At 59.0% G+C, this 23,823-nt stretch overlaps 3 protein-coding genes across 6 annotated transcripts in view; all 3 read left to right on the top strand.

Moving 5' to 3' along the window:
• The window catches only part of LOC107049913 (valine--tRNA ligase, mitochondrial-like), a 32,391-nt gene extending 14,303 nt beyond the window's left edge, over nucleotides 1–18,088 (top strand). The window contains 18 exon segments of the mRNA XM_040656650.2: nucleotides 1,629–1,756; nucleotides 4,362–4,465; nucleotides 4,554–4,635; nucleotides 4,741–4,817; nucleotides 6,125–6,315; nucleotides 7,236–7,306; nucleotides 7,383–7,508; nucleotides 7,585–7,689; nucleotides 9,076–9,144; nucleotides 9,221–9,299; nucleotides 9,411–9,538; nucleotides 9,636–9,788; nucleotides 14,755–14,903; nucleotides 14,905–14,956; nucleotides 15,034–15,145; nucleotides 15,706–15,884; nucleotides 17,715–17,837; nucleotides 17,984–18,088. Of these exon segments, the coding sequence (XP_040512584.1) occupies nucleotides 1,629–1,756; nucleotides 4,362–4,465; nucleotides 4,554–4,635; nucleotides 4,741–4,817; nucleotides 6,125–6,315; nucleotides 7,236–7,306; nucleotides 7,383–7,508; nucleotides 7,585–7,689; nucleotides 9,076–9,144; nucleotides 9,221–9,299; nucleotides 9,411–9,538; nucleotides 9,636–9,788; nucleotides 14,755–14,903; nucleotides 14,905–14,956; nucleotides 15,034–15,145; nucleotides 15,706–15,884; nucleotides 17,715–17,837; nucleotides 17,984–18,070 (2,015 nt within the window). The 3' untranslated portion in view covers nucleotides 18,071–18,088.
• LOC121108651 lies at nucleotides 4,830–6,118 on the top strand. The gene is made up of 3 exons (XM_040656652.1): nucleotides 4,830–5,128; nucleotides 5,172–5,312; nucleotides 5,449–6,118. Exons 1-3 carry the CDS (start codon nucleotides 4,860–4,862, stop codon nucleotides 6,005–6,007), a joined length of 969 nt encoding a protein of 322 aa, XP_040512586.1. The 5' UTR covers nucleotides 4,830–4,859; the 3' UTR covers nucleotides 6,008–6,118.
• Nucleotides 18,089–18,238: 150 nt separating the features above from the next.
• Nucleotides 18,239–22,722, top strand: LOC121108655 (collagen alpha-1(I) chain-like). Of its 4 annotated transcripts, none has more exons than XM_040656659.2 (4): nucleotides 18,239–18,292; nucleotides 18,586–19,471; nucleotides 19,576–21,614; nucleotides 21,936–22,722. In XM_040656659.2, exons 3-4 carry the CDS (start codon nucleotides 19,581–19,583, stop codon nucleotides 22,587–22,589), a joined length of 2,688 nt encoding a protein of 895 aa, XP_040512593.1. In that variant the 5' UTR covers nucleotides 18,239–18,292; nucleotides 18,586–19,471; nucleotides 19,576–19,580; the 3' UTR covers nucleotides 22,590–22,722. The 4 variants fall into 4 exon arrangements, with proteins under 4 accessions (XP_040512593.1, XP_040512592.1, XP_040512591.1 ...); XM_040656658.2 differs by having other exon boundaries at nucleotides 19,576–21,389; nucleotides 21,534–22,722; XM_040656657.2 differs by having other exon boundaries at nucleotides 19,576–20,733; nucleotides 20,782–22,722.
• The last annotated feature ends 1,101 nt before the right edge of the window (nucleotides 22,723–23,823 follow it).

Raw genomic sequence — 23,823 nt, forward strand, 5'->3', positions numbered from 1 at the left:
CAATGGGGTGGCTGACAATGGGGTGGGGGTGGCAGTGGGGTGGGGCGATGGGGTGGGGGTTGGGAGTGGGGTGGTGGTGACAATGGGGTGACAGTGGGGTCATGGTTGAGAATGGGATGATGGTGGGGTGGTGACAATGGGGTGGCTGACAATGGGGTGGGGGTGGCAGTGGGGTGGGACGATGGGGTGGGGGCTGGGAGTGGGGTGGTGGTGACAACGGGGTGACAGTGGGGTTATGGTTGACAATGGGATGACAGTGGGGTGGTGGTTGACCGTAGGGTGGGACAGTCGGGTGGTTGACAATGGGGTGGGGGTGGCAGTGGGGTGGGACGATGGGGTGGGGGCTGGGAGTGGGGTGGTGGTGACAATGGGGTGACAGTGGGGTCATGGTTGACAATGGGATGACGGTGGGGTGGTGACAATGGGGTGGTGGTTGACCGTAGGGTGGGACAGTAGGGTGGCTGACAGTGGGGTGGCGGTTGAACATAGGGTGGGACAATGGGGTGGCTGACAGTGGGGTGGGGGTGGCAGTGGGGTGGGACAATGGGGTGGGGGTTGGGAGTGGGGTGGTGGTGACAATGGGGTGACAGTGGGGTCATGGTTGACAGTGGGATGGTGACAATGGGATGACAATGGGTTTGGTGACAACAGGGTGGCGGCTGACAACAGGATGGTGGTTGACAACGGGGTTGGTGACAGTGGGATGGTGGTGACAATGGGGCCATGGTGACAATGGGGTGGTGGTTGACAAAGCAGTGGTGACAATGGGATGACATCGGGATGGTGGTGACAACGGGGTTGGTGACAGTGGGACTGTGGTGACAATGGGGCCATGATGGCAATGGGGTGGTGGTTGACAAAGCAGTGGTGACAATGGGGTGACATCGGGATGGTGGTGACAATGGGGTGGTGACACTGGGAAGGTGGCTGATGACGGAGTGGGACAACGGGGTTGACGGTGACAACGGGATGGTGGTTGACAATGGGGTTGGTGACAGTGGGATGGTGGTGACAATGGGGCCATGGTGACAATGGGGTGGTGGTTGACAAAGCAGTGGTGACAACGGGGTGACATCGGGATGGTGGTGACAACGGGGTGGTGACACTGGGAAGGTGGCTGACGACGGAGTGGGACGACGGGGTTGACGGTGACAACGGGATGGTGGTTGACAACGGGGTTGGTGACAGTGGGACGGTGGTGACAATGGGGCCATGGTGACAATGGGGTGGTGGTTGACAAAGCAGTGGTGACAATGGGGTGACATCGGGATGGTGGTGACAACGGGGTGGTGACACTGGGAAGGTGGCTGACGACGGAGTGGGACGACGGGGTTGACGGTGACAACGGGGTTGATGGTGACAACGGGATGGTGGTTGACAACGGGGTTGGTGACAATGGGGCGGTGGTTGACAAAGCAGTGGTGACAATGGGGTGACATCGGGATGGTGGTGACAATGGGGTGGTGACACTGGGAAGGTGGCTGACAACGGAGTGGGACAATGGGGTTGACGGTGACAACGGGATGGTGGTTGACAACGGGACGGGGGTGACGGGTGGTGGCCACGGGGGTGATATGGCGGCCAAGGGGATGTCACCGTGTCCCCTATGTGTCCCCCCCCCTCTCCAGGGGCAGTGAAGGTGACACCAGGACACAGCCACCCCGACCTGGCCCTGGCGCGTGCCCACGGGCTGCCCCTGCTCTCCGTCATCGGGGACGATGGCACCATGTGTCCCCCCGGGGGGGGGTGGCTTCAGGTACCCCGTATTTTGGTGTCCCCTCGGTGTCACCTCGTCCCCACCTCTGTCCCCTTCGCCTTTGTCCTTCGTCTCTATGGTTAGGTGCCACCTCATGTCCCTTGTCACCTCCCGGGGTTCTTTCCATCTCCAGTCCCCACAGTTGTCCCCCACCTGTCCCCATGGTCCCAACTACAACCCTGTGTCCCTTCATGTCCCCATGTCCCCTCCTGTCCCCATCCCCATGTCCCCTCCTGTCCCCATCCCCATGGCCCCTCCTGTCCCCATCTGGGTCCCCATCTCCCTCCCCATTGTCCCCTTTGGTCCCCACGGCCCCAACTACAACCCCGTGTCCCTTCGTGTCCCCATGTCCCCTTCCCCATCCATGTCCCCAACCCCATCCCCATGTCCCCTCCGGTCCCCATCCATGTCCCCAACCCCATCCCAATGTCCCCTTCTGTCCCCATCCATGTCCCCAACCCTGTCCCCATGGTCCCTGCTGTCCTCATCCGGGTCCCCAACCTTGTCCCCATGTCCCCTTGTGTCCCCAACCCCGTACCCGTGTCCCCAACCCCGTACCCATGTCCCCAACTCCATCCCCATGTCCCCTTGTGTCCCCAACCCCGTACCCGTGTCCCCAACCCCGTACCCGTGTCCCCAACCCCGTACCCATGTCCCCAACTCCATCCCCATGTCCTCTCCTGTCCCCAACCCCGTACCCGTGTCCCCAACCCTGTACCCGTGTCCCCAACCCCGTACCCATGTCCCCAACTCCATCCCCATGTCCCCTCCTGTCCCCAACCCCATCCCTATGTCCCTATCCATGTCCCCATATCCCATCCCCATGTCCCCCACCTGTCCCAACCCCACCCCCATGTCCCCACCCCCATGTCCCCACCCCCATGTCCCCACCCCCATGTCCCTATCCATGTCCCCATGTCCCTATCCCCATGTCCCCAACCCCATCCCCGTGTCCCCTCCTGTCCCCAACCCCCACCCCCATGTCCCGTCCCCGTGTCCCGTCCCCGTGTCCCATCCCCATGTCCCGTCCCCATGTCCCTATCCATGTCCCCAACCCCATGTCCCCCTCCTGTCCCCATGTCCCATCCCCGCGTCCCCATGTCCCATCCCCATGTCCCCTCATGTCCCCATGTCCCCATCCCCATGTCCCCAACCCCATCCCCACGTCCCTATGTCCCATCCCCACGTCCCCATGTCCCCATCCATGTCCCTCTCACGTCCCCAACCCCATCCCCATATCCCTTCCTGTCCCCAACCCCATCCCCGTGTCCCCATCCATGTCCCCAACCCCATCCCCATGTTCCATTCCCATGTCCCCACGTCCCGTCCCCATGTCCCATCCCCATGTCCCCATGTCCCCATCCATGTCCCTCTCACGTCCCCAACCCCATCCCCATATCCCTTCCTGTCCCCAACCCCATCCCCGTGTCCCTTCCCATCCCCAACCCCATCCATGTCCCCATCCCCGTGTCCCCATCCATGTCCCCATCCATATGTCCCCATGTCCCCATCCCCATGTCCCTTCCTGTCCCCAACCCCATCCCCGTGTCCCCATCCATGTCCCCAACCCCATCCCCATGTCCCTTCCTGTCCCCAACCCCATCCCCATGTTCCATCCCCATGTCCCCACGTCCCGTCCCCATGTCCCATCTCCATGTCCCCATGTCCCCATCCATGTCCCTCTCACGTCCCCAACCCCATCCCCATATCCTTTCCTGTCCCCAACCCCATCCCCGTGTCCCCATCCCCATGTCCCCAACCCCATCCCCATGTCCCATCCCCATGTCCCATCCCCATGTCCCCATCCATGTCCCCAACCCCATCCCCATGTCCCTTCCTGTCCCCAACCCCATCCCCGTGTCCCCATCCCCATGTCCCCAACCCCATCCCTGTGTCCCTTCCCATCCCCAACCCCATCCATGTCCCCATCCCTGTGTCCCCATCCATGTCCCCATCCATATGTCCCTTCCTGTCCCCATCCCCATGTCCCTTCCTGTCCCCAACCCCATCCCCGTGTCCCCATCCATGTCCCCAACCCCATCCCCATGTTCCATCCCCATGTCCCCACGTCCCGTCCCCATGTCCCATCTCCATGTCCCCATGTCCCCATCCATGTCCCTCTCACGTCCCCAACCCCATCCCCATATCCCTTCCTGTCCCCAACCCCATCCCCGTGTCCCCATCCCCATGTCCCCAACCCCATCCCCGTGTCCCTTCCCATCCCCAACCCCATCCATGTCCCCATCCCTGTGTCCCCATCCATATGTCCCCATGTCCCCATCCCCATGTCCCTTCCTGTCCCCAACCCCATCCCCGTGTCCCCATCCATGTCCCCAACCCCATCCCCATGTTCCATCCCCATGTCCCCACGTCCCGTCCCCATGTCCCATCTCCATGTCCCCATGTCCCCATCCATGTCCCCCTCACGTCCCCAACCCCATCCCCATATCCCTTCCTGTCCCCAACCCCATCCCCATGTCCCTTCCTGTCCCCAACCCCATCCCCATGTTCCATCCCCATGTCCCCACGTCCCGTCCCCATGTCCCATCTCCATGTCCCCATGTCCCCATCCATGTCCCCCTCACGTCCCCAACCCCGTCCCCAGGGCGTCCACCGCTTCGTGGCGAGGGACAAAGTGGTGACAGCGCTGTCCCAGCGCGGGCTGTATCGGGGCACCCAGGACCACGCCATGACGCTGCCTATATGCAGGTAACCCCCCCCTGCCCCCACCTTGGGGACACCTCACCCCCCCCCACTATGGGGACGTGTCCCTCAGGTGTCCCCAATGTCCCCACAGCCGCTCGGGGGACGTCATCGAGTACCTCCTCAAGGACCAATGGTTCCTGCGGTGTCAGGAGATGGCGCAGCGCGCCCGTGAGGTCACCTGGGGACGTTTTTTGGGGGGTGGGGGGACATTATTTGGGGGTGAGGGGGTGTGGGGGGTATGACCATCCCCCCCCCCCCCTCCTCCCCACCCTCCCCAGGCTGTGGTTTCGGGGCGTCTTCAGCTCGTCCCCAAATTTCATGAGAAGAACTGGAAGACGTGGATGGACAACGTGGGGTGAGGTGGGGAGGAGCCCATGGGGGGGGTGGGAGGACCCCAATGCATTGTGGGGTGCTGGAGGACCCGGGGTGGGAGGACCCCGTGGGATGGTGGGAGGACCCCAATGCATTGTGGGGTGCTGGAGGACCCGGGGTGGGAGGACCCCGTGGGATGGTGAGAGGACCCCAATGCATTGTGGGGTGCTGGAGGTCCCCAGTGCATTGTGGGATGGTGGAGGACCCGGGGTGGGAGGACTGCATGGGATGGTGGGAGGACCCTAATGCACTGTGGGATGCTGGAGGACCCCAATGCATTGTGGGGTGCTGGAGGTCCCCAATGCATTGTGGGATGGTGGAGGACCCGGGGTGGGAGGACCCCAATGCATTGTGGGATGCTGGAGGACCGAGGATGGAAGGACTGCAATGCATTGTGGGGTGGTGAAGGACCCATGGGATTGTGGGATGGTGGAGGACTTGCGGTGGGAGGACCCCAATGCATTGTGGGGTGCTGGAGGACCCGGGGTGGGAGGACCGCAATGCATTGTGGGGTGGTGGGAGGATCCCAATGCACTGTGGGATGCTGGAGGACCCGGCGTGGGAGGACTGCATGGGATGGTGGGAGAACCCCAATGCACTGTGGGATGCTGGAGGACCCCAATGCATTGTGGGGTGCTGGAGGACCCGGGGTGGGAGGACCGCAATGCATTGTGGGGTGGTGGGAGGATCCCAATGCATTGTGGGGTGATGGAGGACCCATGGGATTGTGGGATGGTGGGAGGACCCCAATGCACTGTGGGATGCTGGAGGACCCCAATGCATTGTGGGGTGCTGGAGGTCCCCAATGCATTGTGGGATGGTGGAGGACCAGGGGTGGGAGGACTGCAATGCACTGTGGGATGCTGGAGGACTTGGGGTGGGATGACCACAATGCATTGTGGGATGCTGGAGGACCCCAATGCATTGTGGGGTGCTGGAGAACCTGAGGTGGGAGGACCCCGTGGGATTGTGGGGTGGTGGGAGGACCCCGTTGCATTGTGGGATGCTGGAGGACCAGGGGTGGGAGGACCGCAATGTACTGTGGGATGCTGGAGGACTTGGGGTGGGATGACCACAATGCATTGTGGGATGCTGGAGGACCCCAATGCGTTTTCGGGTAGACGAAGGGGAAGAGTCCCTAAAAAATCTTTAGGGGTCCCCCCAAATCTCTAAAATTCTGAGATGGTGTCCCCAAAATGGGTGAGAGGTGCCCCCAAATTGCCCTTTGGGGGAGGGTGGGGGGTCCCTTCCCCCCCCCCCTCGCTGACCCCACCATCCCCCCACCCCCAGGGATTGGTGCCTCTCTCGCCAGCTGTGGTGGGGGCATCGGGTGCCTGCCTACAAAGTGGGGGTGTCGCCCCCTGGAGGGGACCCCCCCAACCCCCCCGGGCTCTGGGTGGTGGCACGCAGCGAGGACGAAGCCCGGGACGAGGCTGCCCGTCTCTGCCATGTCCCCCCCAAGGACATAGAGCTGCAGCAAGGTTGGGGGGGGTGGGGGGGGGTCCAAAATCCCCACTTCACTCCCCTATCATCTCCCCATGAAGCCCCAAATTCCTGTTTCCCCCCTCAGATCCCCCCTTGAACCCCCAAATTGTTATTTCTCCCCCCCGAAATCCCCCTTGAGCCCCCAGATTCCCATTCCCCCCCCAAAATCCCCCTATGAACCCCCAAATTCCCACTCCCCCCCCAAAATCCCCCTTCGAACCCCAAATTCTCATTTCCCCCTCAAATCCCCACTTGAACCCCCCAAATTCTGCATTCCCCCCCAGACCCCCCCCATGAAGCCCAAAATCCCCCCTATGAACCCCCAAATTCCCATTCTCCCCTCCAATCCTCCCTTGAACCCACAAATTCCCATCCCCCCCCAAAATCCCCCTTCGAACCCCAAATTCTCATTTCCCCCTCAAATCCCCGCTTGAACCCCCCAAATTCTGCATTCCCCCCCAGACCCCCCCCCCCATGAAACCCAAAATCCCCCCTATGAACCCCCAAATTCCCATTCTCTCCTCCAATCCTCCCTTGAACCCACAAATTCCCATTTCCCCCCCAAAATCTCCCTATGAACCCCAAATCCTCATTTCTCCCTTGAATCCCCACTTGAACCCCCCAAATTCTGCATTCCCCCCTCAACCCACCCCATGAACCCCAAAATCCCCCCTATAAGCCCTCAAATTCTCATTCCCCTCCCCCAAAATCCTCGTATGAACCCCAAATTCCCATTCTCCACCCCCAAACCCCCCCGCGAACCCCCAAATTCTCCTTTCTCCCACCCCAAAATCCCCTCATGAACCCCCTTTCAGCCCCCCCCCCCCCCTCCCCCCTTTTTCCCACTTAGGACCTCCCACTCATTTCCCCTTTTAGGACCACAACCCCATTCTTTTACCACCCCCATCTCCCCCAGACCCCGACGTCCTGGACACGTGGTTCTCCTCCGCTCTCTTCCCCTTCGCCGCCCTGGGGTGGCCCGAGGAGGTGAGAACCCTATGGGGACCCCATTGGGACAACACAGAGACACCCCATAACCGCCCCCCCACGGCCCCCCCCCCAGACCCCCGATCTACGCCGCTTCTACCCCACAACCCTACTGGAGACGGGCAGCGATCTGCTCTTCTTCTGGGTCGCACGCATGGCCATGCTGGGACAGGAGCTCACCGGGCGCCTCCCCTTCTCCCAGGTACCCCAAAATATCCCCCAAAACGCCCCCCGGGGAGGGGTCGCCGGCCCTATATCCCGCACCCCATTGCTTCCAGGTGCTGCTGCACTCATTGGTGCGTGACGCGGCGGGGAGGAAGATGAGCAAATCGCTGGGGAACGTCATTGACCCCCGGGATGTGATTGGGGGGGCGTCGCTTCAGGTAGGTCCTACAATAACAAACGTGGCTTTGGGGAGACCCTACAATAACGGTTTTTCTTTGGGGGACCCTATAATAACCGACAGATCCCATACAGATGCAGTAATAACGGTAATCGCTACGATAACCTGTTGTTATTGTAGGGTCTCCTCTACCCCACAACAACTACTTTGTTATTATAGGGTGTCCCCCTCCTCACGTGACCCTTTTGTTACTATAGGGTCTCCCCCACCCCACCCCAACCCTTTTGTTACTATGGGGTCTCCCCCACCCCACACGACCTCTTTGTTACTATAGGGTCTCCCCCACCCCACCACAACCCCTTTGTTATTATAGGGTCTCCCCCTCCTCACACGACCCTTTTGTTACTATAGGGTCTCCCCCACCCCACACGACCTCTTTGTTATTATAGGGTCTCCCCCACCCCACACAACCTCTTTGTTATTATAGGGTCTCCCCCACCCCACACAACCTCTTTGTTATTACAGGGTCTTCCCCTCCTCACACGACCCCTTTGTTATTATAGGGTCTCCCCCACCCCACACGACCCTTTTGTTACTATAGGGTCTCCCCCACCCCACCCCAACCCTTTTGTTACTATAGGGTCTCCCCCACCCCACACAACCTCTTTGTTACTATAGGGTCTCCCCCACCCCACACGACCCCTTTGTTATTATAGGGTCTCCCCCTCCTCACACGACCCTTTTGTTACTATAGGGTCTCCCCCACCCCACATGACCCTTTTGTTACTATAGGGTCTCCTCCACCCCACCCCAACCCTTTTGTTACTATAGGGTCTCCCCCACCCCACACAACCTCTTTGTTATTATAGGGTCTCCCCCACCCCACACGACCTCTTTGTTACTATAGGGTCTCCCCCACCCCACCACAACCCCTTTGTTATTGTAGGGTCTCCCCCTCCTCACACGACCCCTTTGTTATTGTAGGGTCTCCCCCACCCCACACGACCCTTTTGTTACTATAGAGTCTCCCCCACCCCACACGACCCTTTTGTTACTATAGGGTCTCCCCCACCCCACACGACCTCTTTGTTATTATAGGGTCTCCCCCACCCCACACGACCCTTTTGTTATTATAGGGTCTCCCCCTCCTCACACGACCCCTTTGTTATTATAGGGTCTCCCCCTCCTCACACGACCCCTTTGTTATTATAGGGTCTCCCCCTCCTCACACGACCCCTTTGTTATTATAGGGTCTCGCCCACCCCATCCCAACCCTTTTGTTATTATAGGGTCTCCCCCTCCTCACACGACCCCTTTGTTATTATAGGGTCTCCCCCACCCCACCCCACACGACCTCTTTGTTATTATAGGGTCTCCCCCACCCCACCACGACCCCTTTGTTATTGTAGGGTCTCCTGTCTTGCAGGAGCTGCAGGAGAAACTGCACCGCACCATCCTGGACCCCCATGAGCTGGCAGTGGCCTCAGAGGGGCAGGTGGGACCCCACACCCTCCCCCCCAAACCCCCAAACCCTTCGTGTCCCCCCCAAAACCCCACATCTTCCCCCCCAGAAGCGCCAGTTCCCCCACGGCATCCCCGAATGCGGCACCGACGCCCTCCGCTTGGCGCTGTGCTCCCACAATGTCCACGGTGAGGACTTAAAGAAGGTGACCCCCCCCCCCCCTGACCCCCCCAGCATCCCCCCACCCCACAACCACCACCCATTGTTCCATCCCCCCCCCTTCCCCCCCAAAAAACAAGGTGACGACATCCGCCTGGACGTGGCCTCCGTGCTGAACCAACGCCACTTCTGCAACAAAGTCTGGAACGCCGTCAAGTTCGTCCTGGCCGCCCTCGGCCCCCACTTCACCCCCCAGCCCCCCGAGGAGGTATCGGGGTGGGGTGGGGGCTGTAAGGTTGGGCTCTCCATCCCCCCCATCCCCCCCAAAACCCATATTTTCCCCTCCCCCCCCCCCTTGTTGGCAGACATCCCCGCACGCTCCCATGGACCGGTGGGTGCTGAGCCGCCTGGCGCGGGCGGTGGGCGATTTTGGGAGGAGGATGGAAGCTCTGGAGGTTCACGGGGCCACGGCTGCTGCACAGCACTTCTGGCTCAGGTCCTTCTGCGACGTCTATTTGGTGGGTGGCGTGTCCGTCTGTCCGTCCGTCCGTCCGTCCTTCCTTCGGTTGCCTCTCTTCTGCCCCTGGCGTTGCGTCCGTCCACCTCCATCTCTTGCGTCTCGTTGGCGTTGAGCCTGCTTGACCGTGTCCGTCTGTCCGTCCCGTTCAGTGCTGACTTTTGTCTACTACGTCCGTCTGTCCGTCCTACCCATCCTGTTGCATCTCCCTGACCGTGTTCATCTGTCCATCTCACCCAACCACTGCGTCTCCTTGACGTTGAACCTCCTCGGCTGTGTCTGTCTGTCCGTCCTACCCAACCTGTTGCATCTCCTTGACTGTGTCCGTCTGTCCATCCCATTCATTGCTGCCTTTTGTCTACTGCGTCCGTCTGTCCGTCCTACCCATCCTGTTGCATCTCCTTGACAGTGTCCATCTGTCCATCTCACCCAACCACTGCGTCTCTTTGATGTTGAACCTCCTCGACTGTGTCTGTCTGTCCATCCTGCCCAACCTGTCACATCTCCTTGACTGTGTCCGTCTGTCCATCCCATTCATTGCTGCCTTTTGTCTACTGCGTCCGTCTGTCCGTCCTACCCAACCTGTTGCATTCCCCTGACCGTGTCCATCTGTCCATCTCACCCAACCACTGCGTCTCCTTGACGTTGAACCTCCTCGGCTGTGTCTGTCTGTCTGTCCTACCCAACCTGTCACATCTCCTTGACTGTGTCCGTGTGTCCATCCCGTTCATTGCTGACTTTTGTCTACTGTGTCCGTCTGTCCGTCCTACCCAACCTGTCACATCTCCCTGACCATGTCCATCTGTCCATCTCACCCAACCACTGTGTTTCCTTGATGTTGAACCTCCTCGGCTGTGTCTGTCTGTCCATCCTACCCAACCTGTCACATCTCCTTGACTGTGTCCGTCTGTCCATCCCATTCATTGCTGCCTTTTGTCTACTGCGTCCGTCTGTCCGTCCTACCCATCCTGTTGCATCTCCTTGACAGTGTCCATCTGTCCATCTCACCCAACCACTGCGTCTCTTTGATGTTGAACCTCCTCGACTGTGTCTGTCTGTCCATCCTGCCCAACCTGTCACATCTCCTTGACTGTGTCCGTCTGTCCATCCCATTCATTGCTGCCTTTTGTCTACTGCGTCCGTCTGTCCGTCCTACCCAACCTGTTGCATTCCCCTGACCGTGTCCATCTGTCCATCTCACCCAACCACTGCGTCTCCTTGACGTTGAACCTCCTCGGCTGTGTCTGTCTGTCTGTCCTACCCAACCTGTCACATCTCCTTGACTGTGTCCGTGTGTCCATCCCGTTCATTGCTGACTTTTGTCTACTGTGTCCGTCTGTCCGTCCTACCCAACCTGTTGCATCTCTCTGACCGTGTCCATCTGTCCATCCCATTCATTGCTGACTTTTGTCTACTACGTCCGTCTGTCCGTCCTACCCAACCTGTTGCATCTCCTTGACAGTGTCCATCTGTCCATCTCACCCAACCACTGTGTTTCCTTGATGTTGAACCTCCTCGACTGTGTCTGTCTGTCCATCCTGCCCAACCTGTCACATCTCCTTGACTGTGTCCGTCTGTCCATCCCATTCATTGCTGACTTTTGTCTACTGTGTCCGTCTGTCCGTCTTATCCAACCTGTCGCATCTCCCTGACCGTGTCTATCTGTCCATCTCACCCAACCACCGCATCTCCTTGATGTTGAACCTCCTCGACTGTGTCTGTCTGTCCATCCTACCCAACCTGTTGCATCTCTCTGACCGTGTCCATCTGTCCATCCCATTCATTGCTGCCTTTTGTCTACTGCGTCCGTCTGTCCGTCCTACCCATCCTGTTGCATTCCCCTGACCATGTCCATCTGTCCATCTCACCCAACCACTGTGTCTCCTTGATGTTGAACCTCCTCGGCTGTGTCTGTCTGTCCATCCTACCCAACCTGTCACATCTCCTTGACTGTGTCCGTCTGTCCGTCCCATTCATTGCTGCCTTTTGTCTACTGCGTCCGTCTGTCCGTCCTACCCATCCTGTTGCATCTCCTTGACCGTGTCCATCTGTCCATCTCACCCAACCACCGCGTCTCCTTGATGTTGAACCTCCTCGGCTGTGTCTGTCTGTCCGTCCTACCCAACCTGTCACATCTCCTTGACTGTGTCCGTGTGTCCGTCCCGTTCATTGCTGACTTTTGTCTACTGCGTCCGTCTGTCCGTCCTACCCATCCTGTTGCATCTCCTTGACAGTGTCCATCTGTCCATCTCACCCAACCACCGCGTCTCTTTGATGTTGAACCTCCTTGACTGTGTCCGTCTGTCCGTCCCGTTCATTGCTGCCTTTTGTCTACTGTGTCCGTCTGTCCGTCTTATCCAACCTGTCGCATCTCCCTGACCGTGTCTATCTGTCCATCTCACCCAACCACTGCGTCTCCTTGACGTTGAACCTCCTCGGCTGTGTCTGTCTGTCTGTCCTACCCAACCTGTCACATCTCCTTGACTGTGTCCGTCTGTCCATCCCATTCATTGCTGCCTTTTGTCTACTGTGTCCGTCTGTCCATCTTATCCAACCTGTCGCATCTCCCTGACCGTGTCTATCTGTCCATCTCACCCAACCACTGTGTCTCCTTGATGTTGAACCTCCTCGACTGTATCTGTCTGTCCATCCTACCCAACCTGTCACATCTCCTTGACTGTGTCCGTGTGTCCGTCCCGTTCATTGCTGCCTTTTGTCTACTGCGTCCGTCTGTCCGTCCTACCCATCCTGTTGCATCTCCTTGACTGTGTCCATCTGTCCATCTCACCCAACCACCGCATCTCCTTGATGTTGAACCTCCTCGACTGTGTCTGTCTGTCCATCCTACCCAACCTGTCACATCTCCTTGACTGTGTCCGTGTGTCCATCCTGCCCAACCTGTCACATCTCCTTGACTGTGTCCGTCTGTCCATCCCATTCATTGCTGCCTTTTGTCTACTGCGTCCGTCTGTCCGTCCTACCCATCCTGTTGCATCTCCTTGACCGTGTCCCTCTGTCCATCTCACCCAACCACTGTGTCTCCTTGATGTTGAACCTCCTCGACTGTGTCCGTCTGTCCGTCCTACCCAACCTGTCACATCTCCTTGACTGTGTCCGTCTGTCCATCCCATTCATTGCTGACTTTTGTCTACTGCGTCCGTCTGTCCGTCCTACCCAACCTGTCGCATCTCCTTGACAGTGTCCATCTCACCCAACCACTGCGTCTCCTTGATGTTGAACCTCCTTGACTGTGTCCGTCTGTCCATCCTGCCCAACCTGTCACATCTCCTTGACTGTGTCCGTCTGTCCATCCCATTCATTGCTGCCTTTTGTCTACTGCGTCCGTCTGTCCGTCCTACCCAACCTGTTGCATTCCCCTGACCGTGTCCATCTGTCCATCTCACCCAACCACTGCGTCTCCTTGACGTTGAACCTCCTTGACTGTGTCTGTCTGTCCATCCTACCCAACCTGTCACATCTCCTTGACTGTGTCCGTGTGTCCGTCCCGTTCATTGCTGCCTTTTGTCTACTGCGTCCGTCTGTCCGTCCTACCCAACCTGTTGCATCTCCCTGACCGTGTCCATCTGTCCATCCCATTCATTGCTGCCTTTTGTCTACTGCGTCCGTCTGTCCGTCCTACCCATCCTGTTGCATCTCCTTGACAGTGTCCATCTGTCCATCTCACCCAACCACTGCGTCTCCTTGACGTTGAACCTCCTCGGCTGTGTCTGTCTGTCCGTCCTACCCAACCTGTCACATCTCCTTGACTGTGTCCGTCTGTCCGTCCCATTCATTGCTGCCTTTTGTCTACTGCGTCCGTCTGTCCGTCCTACCCATCCTGTTGCATTCCCCTGACCGTGTCCATCTGTCCATCTCACCCAACCACCGCGTCTCCTTGATGTTGAACCTCCTCGACTGTGTCTGTCTGTCCATCCTGCCCAACCTGTCACATCTCCTTGACTGTGTCCGTGTGTCCGTCCCGTTCATTGCTGCCTTTTGTCTACTGCGTCCGTCTGTCCGTCCTACCCAACCTGTTGCATCTCCTTGACAGTGTCCATCTCACCCAACCACTGCGTCTCCTTGATGTTGAACCTCCTTGACTGTGTCCGTCTGTCCGTCCTACCCAACCTGTTGCATCTCCTTGACCGTGTCCATCTGTCCATCCCGTTCATTGCTGACTTCTGTCTGCCATCAACTGCGTCCGTCTGTCTGTCCTACCCAACCTGTTACATCTCCTTGGCTGTCCCGCCCAACCATTGCATCTTCTTGACGTTGGTTGTCTTTGACTGTGTCCGTCTGTCCATCCTGCCCAACCATTTCATTTCTTTGACATTGAGCTTCCTTGACCCCGTCTGTCTGTCCATCCCGCTCGTTGTTGACCTTTATCTACTGTTGACTGTGTCCGTCTGTCCATCCCACCCAACCATTGCATCTCCTTGACATTGACCCTGCTTGACCGCGTCCATCTGTCCGTCCCACCCAACTATTGCATCTCCTGGATGTTGACCCTCCTTGACCACGTCTGTCTGTCCATCCTGCTCATTGTTGACCCTTATCTACTGTTGACTGTGTCCATCTGTCCATCCCACCCAACCATTGCATCTCCTGGATGTTGACCTTCCTTGACCACGTCCATCTGTCCATCCCACCCAACCATTGCATCTCCTGGATGTTGACCTTCCTTGACCACGTCCGTCTGTCCATCCCACCCAACCATTGCATCTCCTTGACATTGACCCTCCTTGACCATGTCCATCTGTCCATCCCACTCATCCTTGGCCTTTGTCTACCATTGACTGCATACCCATCCATCCAACCCAACCCAATCTCAATCCTTCGCCCCCCCCTCAACTTCCATCTGTCCACGTGCCCTCCCTTTGCATCCCCTCGAACCTCCCCCACCTCACCGTCCATCTACTCGTCCATCTGTCCATCCCCCCACCCTCACCCCATCCTTCTGCCCCCAGGAGGCCATCAAACCCTCTCTCCGCCACCCCGACCCGGACCCCACCACGCTGCAGACGCTGCTGAGCTGCGCCGAGTTGGGCCTCCGTCTCCTCGCTCCCCTCTCCCCCTTCTTGGCAGAAGAACTGTGGCACCGCCTTCCCCGCGCCCCCCCCGGCTCCCCCCACCCTCTGCCTCGCTCCGTTCCCCTCCGCAGCCATGTTGGTGGGTGCCACACGCGGCCCTATGGGGCCTTTGGGTGCCGTCCCCGCCCTTGTGCCTCAGTTTCCCCCCCCTTCCAGGCCCGTTGGCTCTGCCCAGAGGTGGAGGCGGAGGTGGAGGCCATGAGGGAGGTGGTCAGGACTGTGAGGGCTCTAAGGGATGTGTTTCGCCTCGGGGCTGCACGGCCGCGTGGTGAGTGGCCAAGATGGCCGACGGGGGGGTGGGGGAAGACAGGCGGTGAGGTCTGACGTGGCCAATGGGAGTGTGGGGGGATGAGGGGACGTTGAGGCTCAGGGCGGCTATTGGAATTGGGGGAGTTGAGGCCCAAGATGGCCGACTGGAGTTGGGGTGTCAGGGCCCAAGATGGCTGATGTTGACTCAAGGCTTTGAGGTCCAAGATGGCTGACAGGAGTGGAAGCAGTGAGGCCCAAGATGGCAGACGGAAGTGGGGGGGTTGGGACCCAAAATGGCGGTGGGGAATGGGGGTATTGAGGCCCAAAATGGCTGCCCAAAGGGCGGTATTGACGCGCAAGATGGCCGACAAGGGTGGGAATATCGAGGCTCAAGATGGCCGACAGGGTGGAGGGTGTTGAAGCCCAAGATGGCCACCGGAAGTGGGGGTATCAGGGACCAAGATGGCCGCCAGAAGTGGGGGTATCAGGGACCAAGATGGCCGCCGGAAGTGGAGATATCAGAGCTCAAGATGGCCACCGGAAGTGGGAATATTGAGGCTCTTCCTCTATCCCCCATAGTGGCAATACGATGCCCAGCGGCCCTGGAGGACGCCATGTTGGCTTTGAGCCCCACGCTCCAGGCCCTGGCACAGGCGGGGCCTGTGGAGCTCCTCCCCCAGGGGGCGGGGCCGGAAGTGGGGCCTGGATGGGTGGGGGCTCCCGCAGGGGCCGGGACCCACATCCACATCTGTCTGCAGGTGAGCAGCAATGAGGGGGGGAGGGCCCATGGGATTGTGGGATGCTGGAGGACCCAGGGGTGGACGGGCCGCAATGCATTGTGGGATGCTGGAGGACCCAGGGGTGGGAGGATCCCAATGCATTGTGGGATGCTGGAGAGCCCAGGGTGGGAGGACTGCAATACACTGTGGGATGCTGGAGGGCCTGGGGTGGGAGGGCTGCAATGCACTGTGGGATGCTGGAGGACCTGGGGTGGGAGGGCTGCAATGCATTGTGGGATGCTGGAGGACCCAGGGTGGGGGGACCACAATGCGTTGTGGGATGCTGGAGGACCCAGGGGTGGGAGGGCTGCAATGCATTGTGGGATGCTGGAGGACCCAGGGTGGGGGGACCACAATGCGTTGTGGGATGCTGGAGGACCCAGGGGTGGGAGGGCCGCAATGCGTTGTGGGATGCTGGAGGACCCAGGGGTGGGAGGACTGCAATGCATTGTGGGATGGTGGAGGACCTGGGGTGGGAGGACTGCAATGCATTGTGGGATGCTGGAGGGCCCAGGGTGGGAGGACCGCACTGCATTGTGGGGTGGTGGAGGACCTGGGGTGGGAGGACCACAATGCATTGTGGGATGGTGGAGGACTCCAGTGCATCATGGGATGTTGGAGGACCCCAATGCATCATGGGATGTTGGAGGACCCAGGTGGGGGTCTGCTGCCATTATGGGGTTTTAGAGGGCCATAGGGTATTATGGGATGTTGGAGGACCCCAATGCATCATGGGATGTTGGAGGACCCAGGTGGGGGTCCCATATCGTTCTGGGATTTTAGAGGGCCATAGGGTATTATGGGATGTTGGAGGACCCCAATGCATCATGGGATGTTGGAGGACCCAGGTGGGGGTCCCATATCATTGTGGGGTTTTGGAGGGCTGTAGGGTATTATGGGATGTTGGAGGACCCAGGTGGGGGTCCCATATCACTTTGGGGTTTTAGAGGGCCATAGGGTATTATGGGATGTTGGAGGACCCAGGTGGGGTTCTGGTGCCATTATGAGATTTTAGAGGACCATAGGGTATTATGGGATGTTGGAGGACTGCAATGCATCATGGGATGTTGGAGGACCCAGGTGGGGTTCTGGTGCCATTATGGGGTTTCAGAGGGCCATAGGGTATTATGGGATGTTGGAGGACCCAGGTGGGGTTCTGGTGCCATTATGAGATTTTAGAGGACCATAGGGTATTATGGGATGTTGGAGAATCCCAATGCATCATGGGATGTTGGAGGACCCAGGTGGGGGTCCCATATCGTTATGGGATTTTAGAGGGCCATAGGGTATTATGGGATGTTGGAGGACCACAATGCATCATGGGGTGTTGGAGGACCCATGTGGGGGTATGGTGCCATTATGGGATTTTAGAGGGCCATAGGGTATTATGGGATGTTGGAGGACCCAGGTGCAGTTCTGGTGCCATTATGAGATTTTAGAGGACCATAGGGTATTATGGGATGTTGGAGGACCGCAATGCATCATGGGATGTTGGAGGACCCAGGTGGGGGTCCCATATCATTATGGGATTTTCGAGGGCCATAGGGTATTATGGGATGTTGGAGGATCCCAATGCATCATGGGATGTTGGAGGACCCAGGTGGTTGTCCCATATCATTATGGGATTTTCGAGGGCCATAGGGTATTATGGGATGTTGGAGGATCCCAATGCATCATGGGATGTTGGAGGACCCAGGTGGTTGTCCCATATCACTATGGGGTTTTAGAGGGCCGTAGGGCATGATGGGATGTTGGAGGACCCAGGTGGGGTTCCGATGCCATTATGGGATGCCTCTGCCCCCCCCCCAGGGCCTGGTGGACCCCCACTCTGAGCGCTCCCGGCTCCACACCCGCATCCTCAGCCTCCAGCGCCGCCTCCGTGCCCTCACCCCAGGGCCGGACCCCACATCCTCCTCCCCCCACCAGCGTCAGGTAGGGGCCCTCATTAACTAATTAACATTGCCAATTAGCCCGTTGACCTTATTTGTTGCAGGGGGGGGGAGCTCTTTATTCGTGCTGCTCTCATTAATGCCAGATTTTCTCTTTTCCTTACTCTTCCCCCCCCCCCCCAAAATCAGGTTTGCAGCCTCCACTCTGAGCTCACCCTCCTCACCCTGGCACTGGAAGCGTTGGGACCCCCCCAGGAGGAAGGGGGACCCCAATAAAACCCCATAGGAAAAGCCCTTCACGAGCCCTATCCTCATTATTTCCATGGGGGGGGGGTGGAAGGGGGGCCTCAGCTCGCAGGTGGGGGGAGGGGTCTCGGGAGGGTCATTAATTTGGGCCATTGGTCCCCGAGGTCCCAAAATAAATGGGGACGTGCAGGGGATGATGGGAGCGGGCGGCGCTGCCCCCACCCCAAAACGGAGCTGACAACGGAGGCTGAGGTGGGAGCCCCGAAATCGGGGGGGTGGGGGGGGGAGTAAAAACTTGGGGGGGGGGGGGGGGGGCGGGGGGCAATAAAATTGGGGGTAGGTGTCCAAAAGTGGGGGGAGGGGGGGGGGGGCGTAAAAGTGGGGGGTGGGGGATGAAAACTGAGGGATGGGGGGGTAAAATGGGGGGGGGGGGGGGCTGGAAAGGGTATAGAAGGCTGAAACTCGAACCCCAGAAGCAGAACCCTAAAATTGGGACCCCCAAACTGGAACCAGGACCCCCCCCCCCCCCCTCTCCGCCCCCCCAGTCGGCACCTGGACTTCAGAATGGGGACCCTAAAATCAGCGCCGTGACTGTGAGGCTGGGACCCCAAAACTGGAGGTGGGACCCCAAAACCAGCAGCAGGATTCTGGAATTGGATCCCGAAACTGGAATTGGGAGCTTGGAATTGAGACCCCAAAAACAGCAACGGGACCCCCAAACTGGGACCCCAATATCAGCACCGGGACCCCAAAACTGAGACCAGGACCTTGTAAGTGGGACCCCAAAATCAGCAGCAGGACCTGGAAATTGGACCCCAATATCAGCACCGGGACCCCAAAACTGAGACCAGGACCTTGTAAGTGGGACCCCAAAATCAGCACCAGGACCTGGAAATTGGACCCCAATATCAGCACCGGGACCCCAAAACCGAGACCAAGACCTTAAAGTGGGACCCCAAAATCTACCCTGGGACCCCAAAAGCAGACCCATGACGATGTAATCAGCATCAAGGACCCCAAAATCTGGCACTGGGACCCCAAATTTCACCACTTGGACCCAAAAATTAGCATTGGGGACCCCAAAATCCGGCACTGAGACCCCAAATTTCAGCACTCGGACTCCAAACCCAACACCAAGACCCCAAATTCCAGCACTGGGACCCCAAATTTCACCACTTGGACCCCAAAAATCAGCATTGGAGACCCCCAAATCCGGCACTGGGACCCCAGATTTCACCACTTGGACCCAAAAATCAGCATTGGGGACCCCAAAATCCAGCTCTGGGACCCCAAATTTCAGCACTTGGACTCCAAACCCAACACCAAGACCCCAAATTCCGTCACTGGGACCCCAAATTTCACCACTTGGACCCAAAAATCAACATTGGGGACCCCAAAATCCGGCACTGAGACCCCAAAACCAGGACCCAGGTACCACCATCCCCTCCGTGTTCCCCCCACGTCCCCCCCATTCCCCTCCATGTTTCCGTGTCACCAGCAGTGACATCGCTGTCCCCATTTGTCCCCCCCCCCAGGACCCATGGCTGAGGGGTGTCCCCTCCCTGGGGAGGTGACAGAGGGGGACAGCGGTGTCCCCAAAGGGGACGTCGATGTCCCCGAGGTCACCGTCACTCCTTGGGCCAGCGGCATCACCATCACTGTGACGGTGGCACCGGCGGATGAGGACATCGAGGACATTTGGGACATTGGGGACACCGAGGACGTTGGGGACATTGGGGACACCGCTGAGGACATTGGGGGTGCGGATGTGGGGCGCGGGGACGTCCCCGTTCCACGTGACAGAGATGTCCCAACCCTGAAGGGTTTTGGGGACGGGGATGGCATTGATGTCACAGCCCTAAAGGACACTGAGGTGACAGAGGTGGTGACACCAAGGGGTGTTGGGGACAGGGATGTCCCAACCCCGGGGGATATGGGGGGCAGGGATGTCTCCATCTATGGGGACAAGGATGTCCCGGTCCACGAGGATGAGGGTGACGGGGACAGGGATGTCATAGGTGTATGGGATGATGGGGACAAGGGCTTTGGGGACGGGAATGCCACCACCCCAAGGGACGAAGTTTGGGATGTCCCCGTTCCCAGTATGGAGAAGGGCAGTGGGAATGGGGGTGTCTTGGCTGCTGGAGACGAGGACATTGGGGACATCCCAACCGTAAGGGACATTGGGGACATCCCAACCGTAAGGGACATTGGGGACATCCCAACCGTAAGGGACATTGGGGACAAGGATGTCACAACCCCTAAGGACGAGGACACCAAGGAAAAGCCTGTCCCAACCATGGGGGATGAGGACTTTGGGGGCGAGGGTGGTGGGGACAGGGATGTCCCGTCCCCAGTGGGCTTTGGGGACAAGGACACTGGGGACAAGGATGTCCCATCCCCTAATGGCATTGGGGACAAGGATATTGGGGACAAGGACATTGGAGAGAAGGGTGTCCCATCCCCCATGGGCTTTGGGGACAAGGACTTTGGGGACAAGGATGTCCCATCCCCCATGGACTTTGGGGACAAGGACGTCCCATATCTCATGGGCATTGGGGACAAGGACATTGGGGACAAGGACTTTGGGGACAAGGAAGTCCCATCCCCTATTGGCTTTGGGGACAAGGATGCTGGGGACAAGGATGTCCCATCTGTCACAGGCTTTGGGGACAAGGACTTTGGGGACAAGGGTGTTCCATCCCCTCTGGGCTTTGGGGACAAGGTCTTTGGGGACAAGGATGTTGGGGACAAGGATGTCCCATCCCCTAATGGCATTGGGGGCAAGGATGTTGGGGAGAAGGAAGTCCCATCCCCTATCGGCTTTGGGGACAAGGACGTCCCATCCCCCATGGGCTTTGGGGACAACGACATTGGGGACAAGGAAGTCCCATCTGTCACGGGCTTTGGGGACAAGGATGTTGGGGACAAGGATGTCCCACCCCCTAAGGCCTTTGGGGACAAGGACATTGGGGACAAGGACTTTGGGGACAAGGACGTGCCATCCCCCATGGGCTTTGGGGACAAGGAAGTCCCATCTGTCACGGGCTTTGGGGACAAGGACTTTGGGGACAAGGATGTCCCATCCCCCATGGGCTTTGGGGACAAGGACGTCCCACCCCCTAAGGCCATTGGGGACAAGGACATTGGGGACAAGGACTTTGGGGGCAAGGATGTCCCATCCCCTATGGGCTTTGCGGACGAGGACAATGGGGACAAGGATGTCCCATCCCCTCTGGGCTTTGGGGACAAGGACTTTGGGGAGAAGGATGTCCCATCCCCTATCGGCTTTGGGGACAAGGATGTTGGGGACAAGGACATCCCACCCCCTAAGGCCTTTGGGGACAAGGACTTTGGGGACAAGGACTTTGGGGACAAGGATGTCCCATCCCCCGTGGGCTTTGGGGACAAGGACGTCCCATCCCCTAAGGCCTTTGGGGACAAGGACGTTGGGGACAAGGACATCCTACCCCCTAAGGCCTTTGGGGACAAGGACTTTAGGGACATGAATGTCCCATCCCCTATCGGCTTTGGGGACAAGGACGCTGGGGACAAGGATGTCCCACCCCCTAAGGCCTTTGGGGACAAGGACTTTGGGGACAAGGATGTTGGGGACAAGGATGTCCCATCCCCCATGGGCTTTGGGGACAAGGACGTCCCATCCCCTCTGGGCTTTGGGGACAAGGACTTTGGGGACAAGGATGTCCCATCCCCCATGGGCTTTGGGGACAAGGACGTCCCATCCCCTAAGGCCTTTGGGGACAAGGACGTTGGGGACAAGGACATCCCACCCCCTAAGGCCTTTGGGGACAAGGACTTTAGGGACATGAATGTCCCATCCCCTATCGGCTTTGGGGACAAGGATGCTGGGGACAAGGATGTCCCACCCCCTAAGGCCTTTGGGGACAAGGACAATGGGGACATCCCAACCCCAGGAGATGTTTGGGATGAGGAGGTTGGGGACATCCAGGTCCCAACCCTAAGGGACTTTGGGGACAGAGAGTTTGGGGACAGAGAGTTTGGGGACAAAGAGTTTGGGGACAAAGAGATTGGGGACAAAGAGATTGGGGACAGGGATGTTGGGGACAAAGAGATTGGGGACAAAGAGTTTGGGGACAAAGAGTTTGGGGACAAAGAGATTGGGGACAAAGAGTTTGGGGACAAAGAGTTTGGGGCCGAGGCCATCTCAGCCCCGCAGGACTTGGGGGGCAGGGATGTCCCCCCCCGAGGGGACATTGGGGTCGTGCCCCACGGGGACGGGGACATCCCGGCCTTTGGGGTCAGCGAGGATGGCCGTGGGGACACGGTTGGGGACATGGGGGGCGTGGATGTCACCGCCCGGGGGGGTGATGGGGACAGAGAGGGGACGTCGGGAAGGGTTGGGGGCGTTGAGGGCGCGCGCGGTGCCGGTGACGTCATCACCATCACGGTGACGGCCCCGCCGCTGGAGGACGGCCCCGGCGACGATGACGTCATCGCTGACGCCATTGCCGCCCAACCGCGCGGTGTCGCGGGGGGGCGGCGACGTCACAGCTGCGCTTCCCGGTGACGTCAGCCCTGAGGGCGACGTCACCTCGGCGGTGGCGGGGGGTGACGTCGTGGCCGAGCTCGTCGACGGCGATGACGTCACTTCCTTTCTCCCCGGAGGAGAGCCCGGTGGTGACGTCATGGCTGCGGGTGATGTCACTCCCCACCTCCCTGAGGGTGAGCGCATGGGTGGTGCCGTGCCCGGGAGTGACATCGATGATGACATCATCAGTGGAGATGACGTCATCTGCTCCCTCCCCAGAGGTGACCAGGCTGATGGTGTTGTCCCTGGTGGTGATGTCACTGATGACGTCACCACGGATGAAACGGTCGCTTCTTTCCATGGGGACGACCACGCCCATGATGTCATCCCTGGAGGTGACATCACTGATGATGTCATCACGGATGAAACGGTCGCTTCTTTCCATGGGGACACCCGCACCAATGATGTCAGCCACGGGCGTGACATCATTGATGACGTCACGATGGGTGAAACCATCTCTTCTTTCCACGAGGGCGTCCACGCTGATGACGTCACTCACAGATACGACATCACTGATGACATCACCCATGGATATGACATCACAGATGATGTAATCAATTGGGGTGACGTCACTGATGACGTCATTATGAGCGAGGCCATCACCTCTGCAGGCAGGGATGTCCATATTGGTGACGTCATCCACGGGGCTGACCTCACTGATGACATCACCTACTTGGCTGACCTCACTGATGACGTCATCACGGATGAAACCATCACTCCTTACCATGGGGAGATGGGCGGTGATGACCTCATCCACGGAGGTGACCTCATCGATGACGTCACCCTTGGAGGCGACCCTGGTGATGATGTCACACCCGGTGCTGACATCACAGCCGCAAGTCCGGGCCGTGATGTCACACCTGAGCACGATGACATCACCCCAAAGGATGACGTCATCAGTGACACCATCAGCCCCGCAGAGGAGCAACCGCTGTGCCCGCGCCGTGACATCACCGATGACGTCATCGCCCACGTGGGGCCCAGGAGGGGCGGAGCTACAGGTAGGGGCGTGGTCAGCGCATTGGGGGCGTGGTCACCGGGAAATGGGCGGGGCTAGGGCCGTGGGGGCGTGGCCGGTGAAATGTGGGCGGAGCCAACTGCGTGCAGGGGACTTGGGGGCGTGGCCAAGCCCGGGTGGGCGGGGCTAAGCCTATGGGTCTCGTGTGGGGGCGTGGCCATGGCTGAATGGGCGGGGCTACTCCCATGGGGGCGT

Source organism: Gallus gallus (genome assembly GCF_016699485.2).
Source record: "Gallus gallus isolate bGalGal1 chromosome 16 unlocalized genomic scaffold, bGalGal1.mat.broiler.GRCg7b 16_unloc2, whole genome shotgun sequence".
In the NCBI taxonomy this organism is placed as follows: Eukaryota; Metazoa; Chordata; class Aves; order Galliformes; family Phasianidae; genus Gallus; species Gallus gallus.

Coding starts and splice junctions, on each gene's coding strand:
- LOC121108651 (XM_040656652.1), top strand. CDS start 4,860: ATGCATTGTGGGGTGCTGGAGGACCCGGGGTGGGAGGACCCCGTGGGA. Junction 5,129..5,171: donor TGCATTGTGGGGTGCTGGAG/GTCCCCAATGCA, acceptor CCGGGGTGGGAG/GACCCCAATGCATTGTGGGA. Junction 5,313..5,448: donor TGCATTGTGGGGTGCTGGAG/GACCCGGGGTGG, acceptor GGGATGCTGGAG/GACCCCAATGCATTGTGGGG.
- LOC121108655 (XM_040656656.2), top strand. CDS start 19,581: ATGGCTGAGGGGTGTCCCCTCCCTGGGGAGGTGACAGAGGGGGACAGC.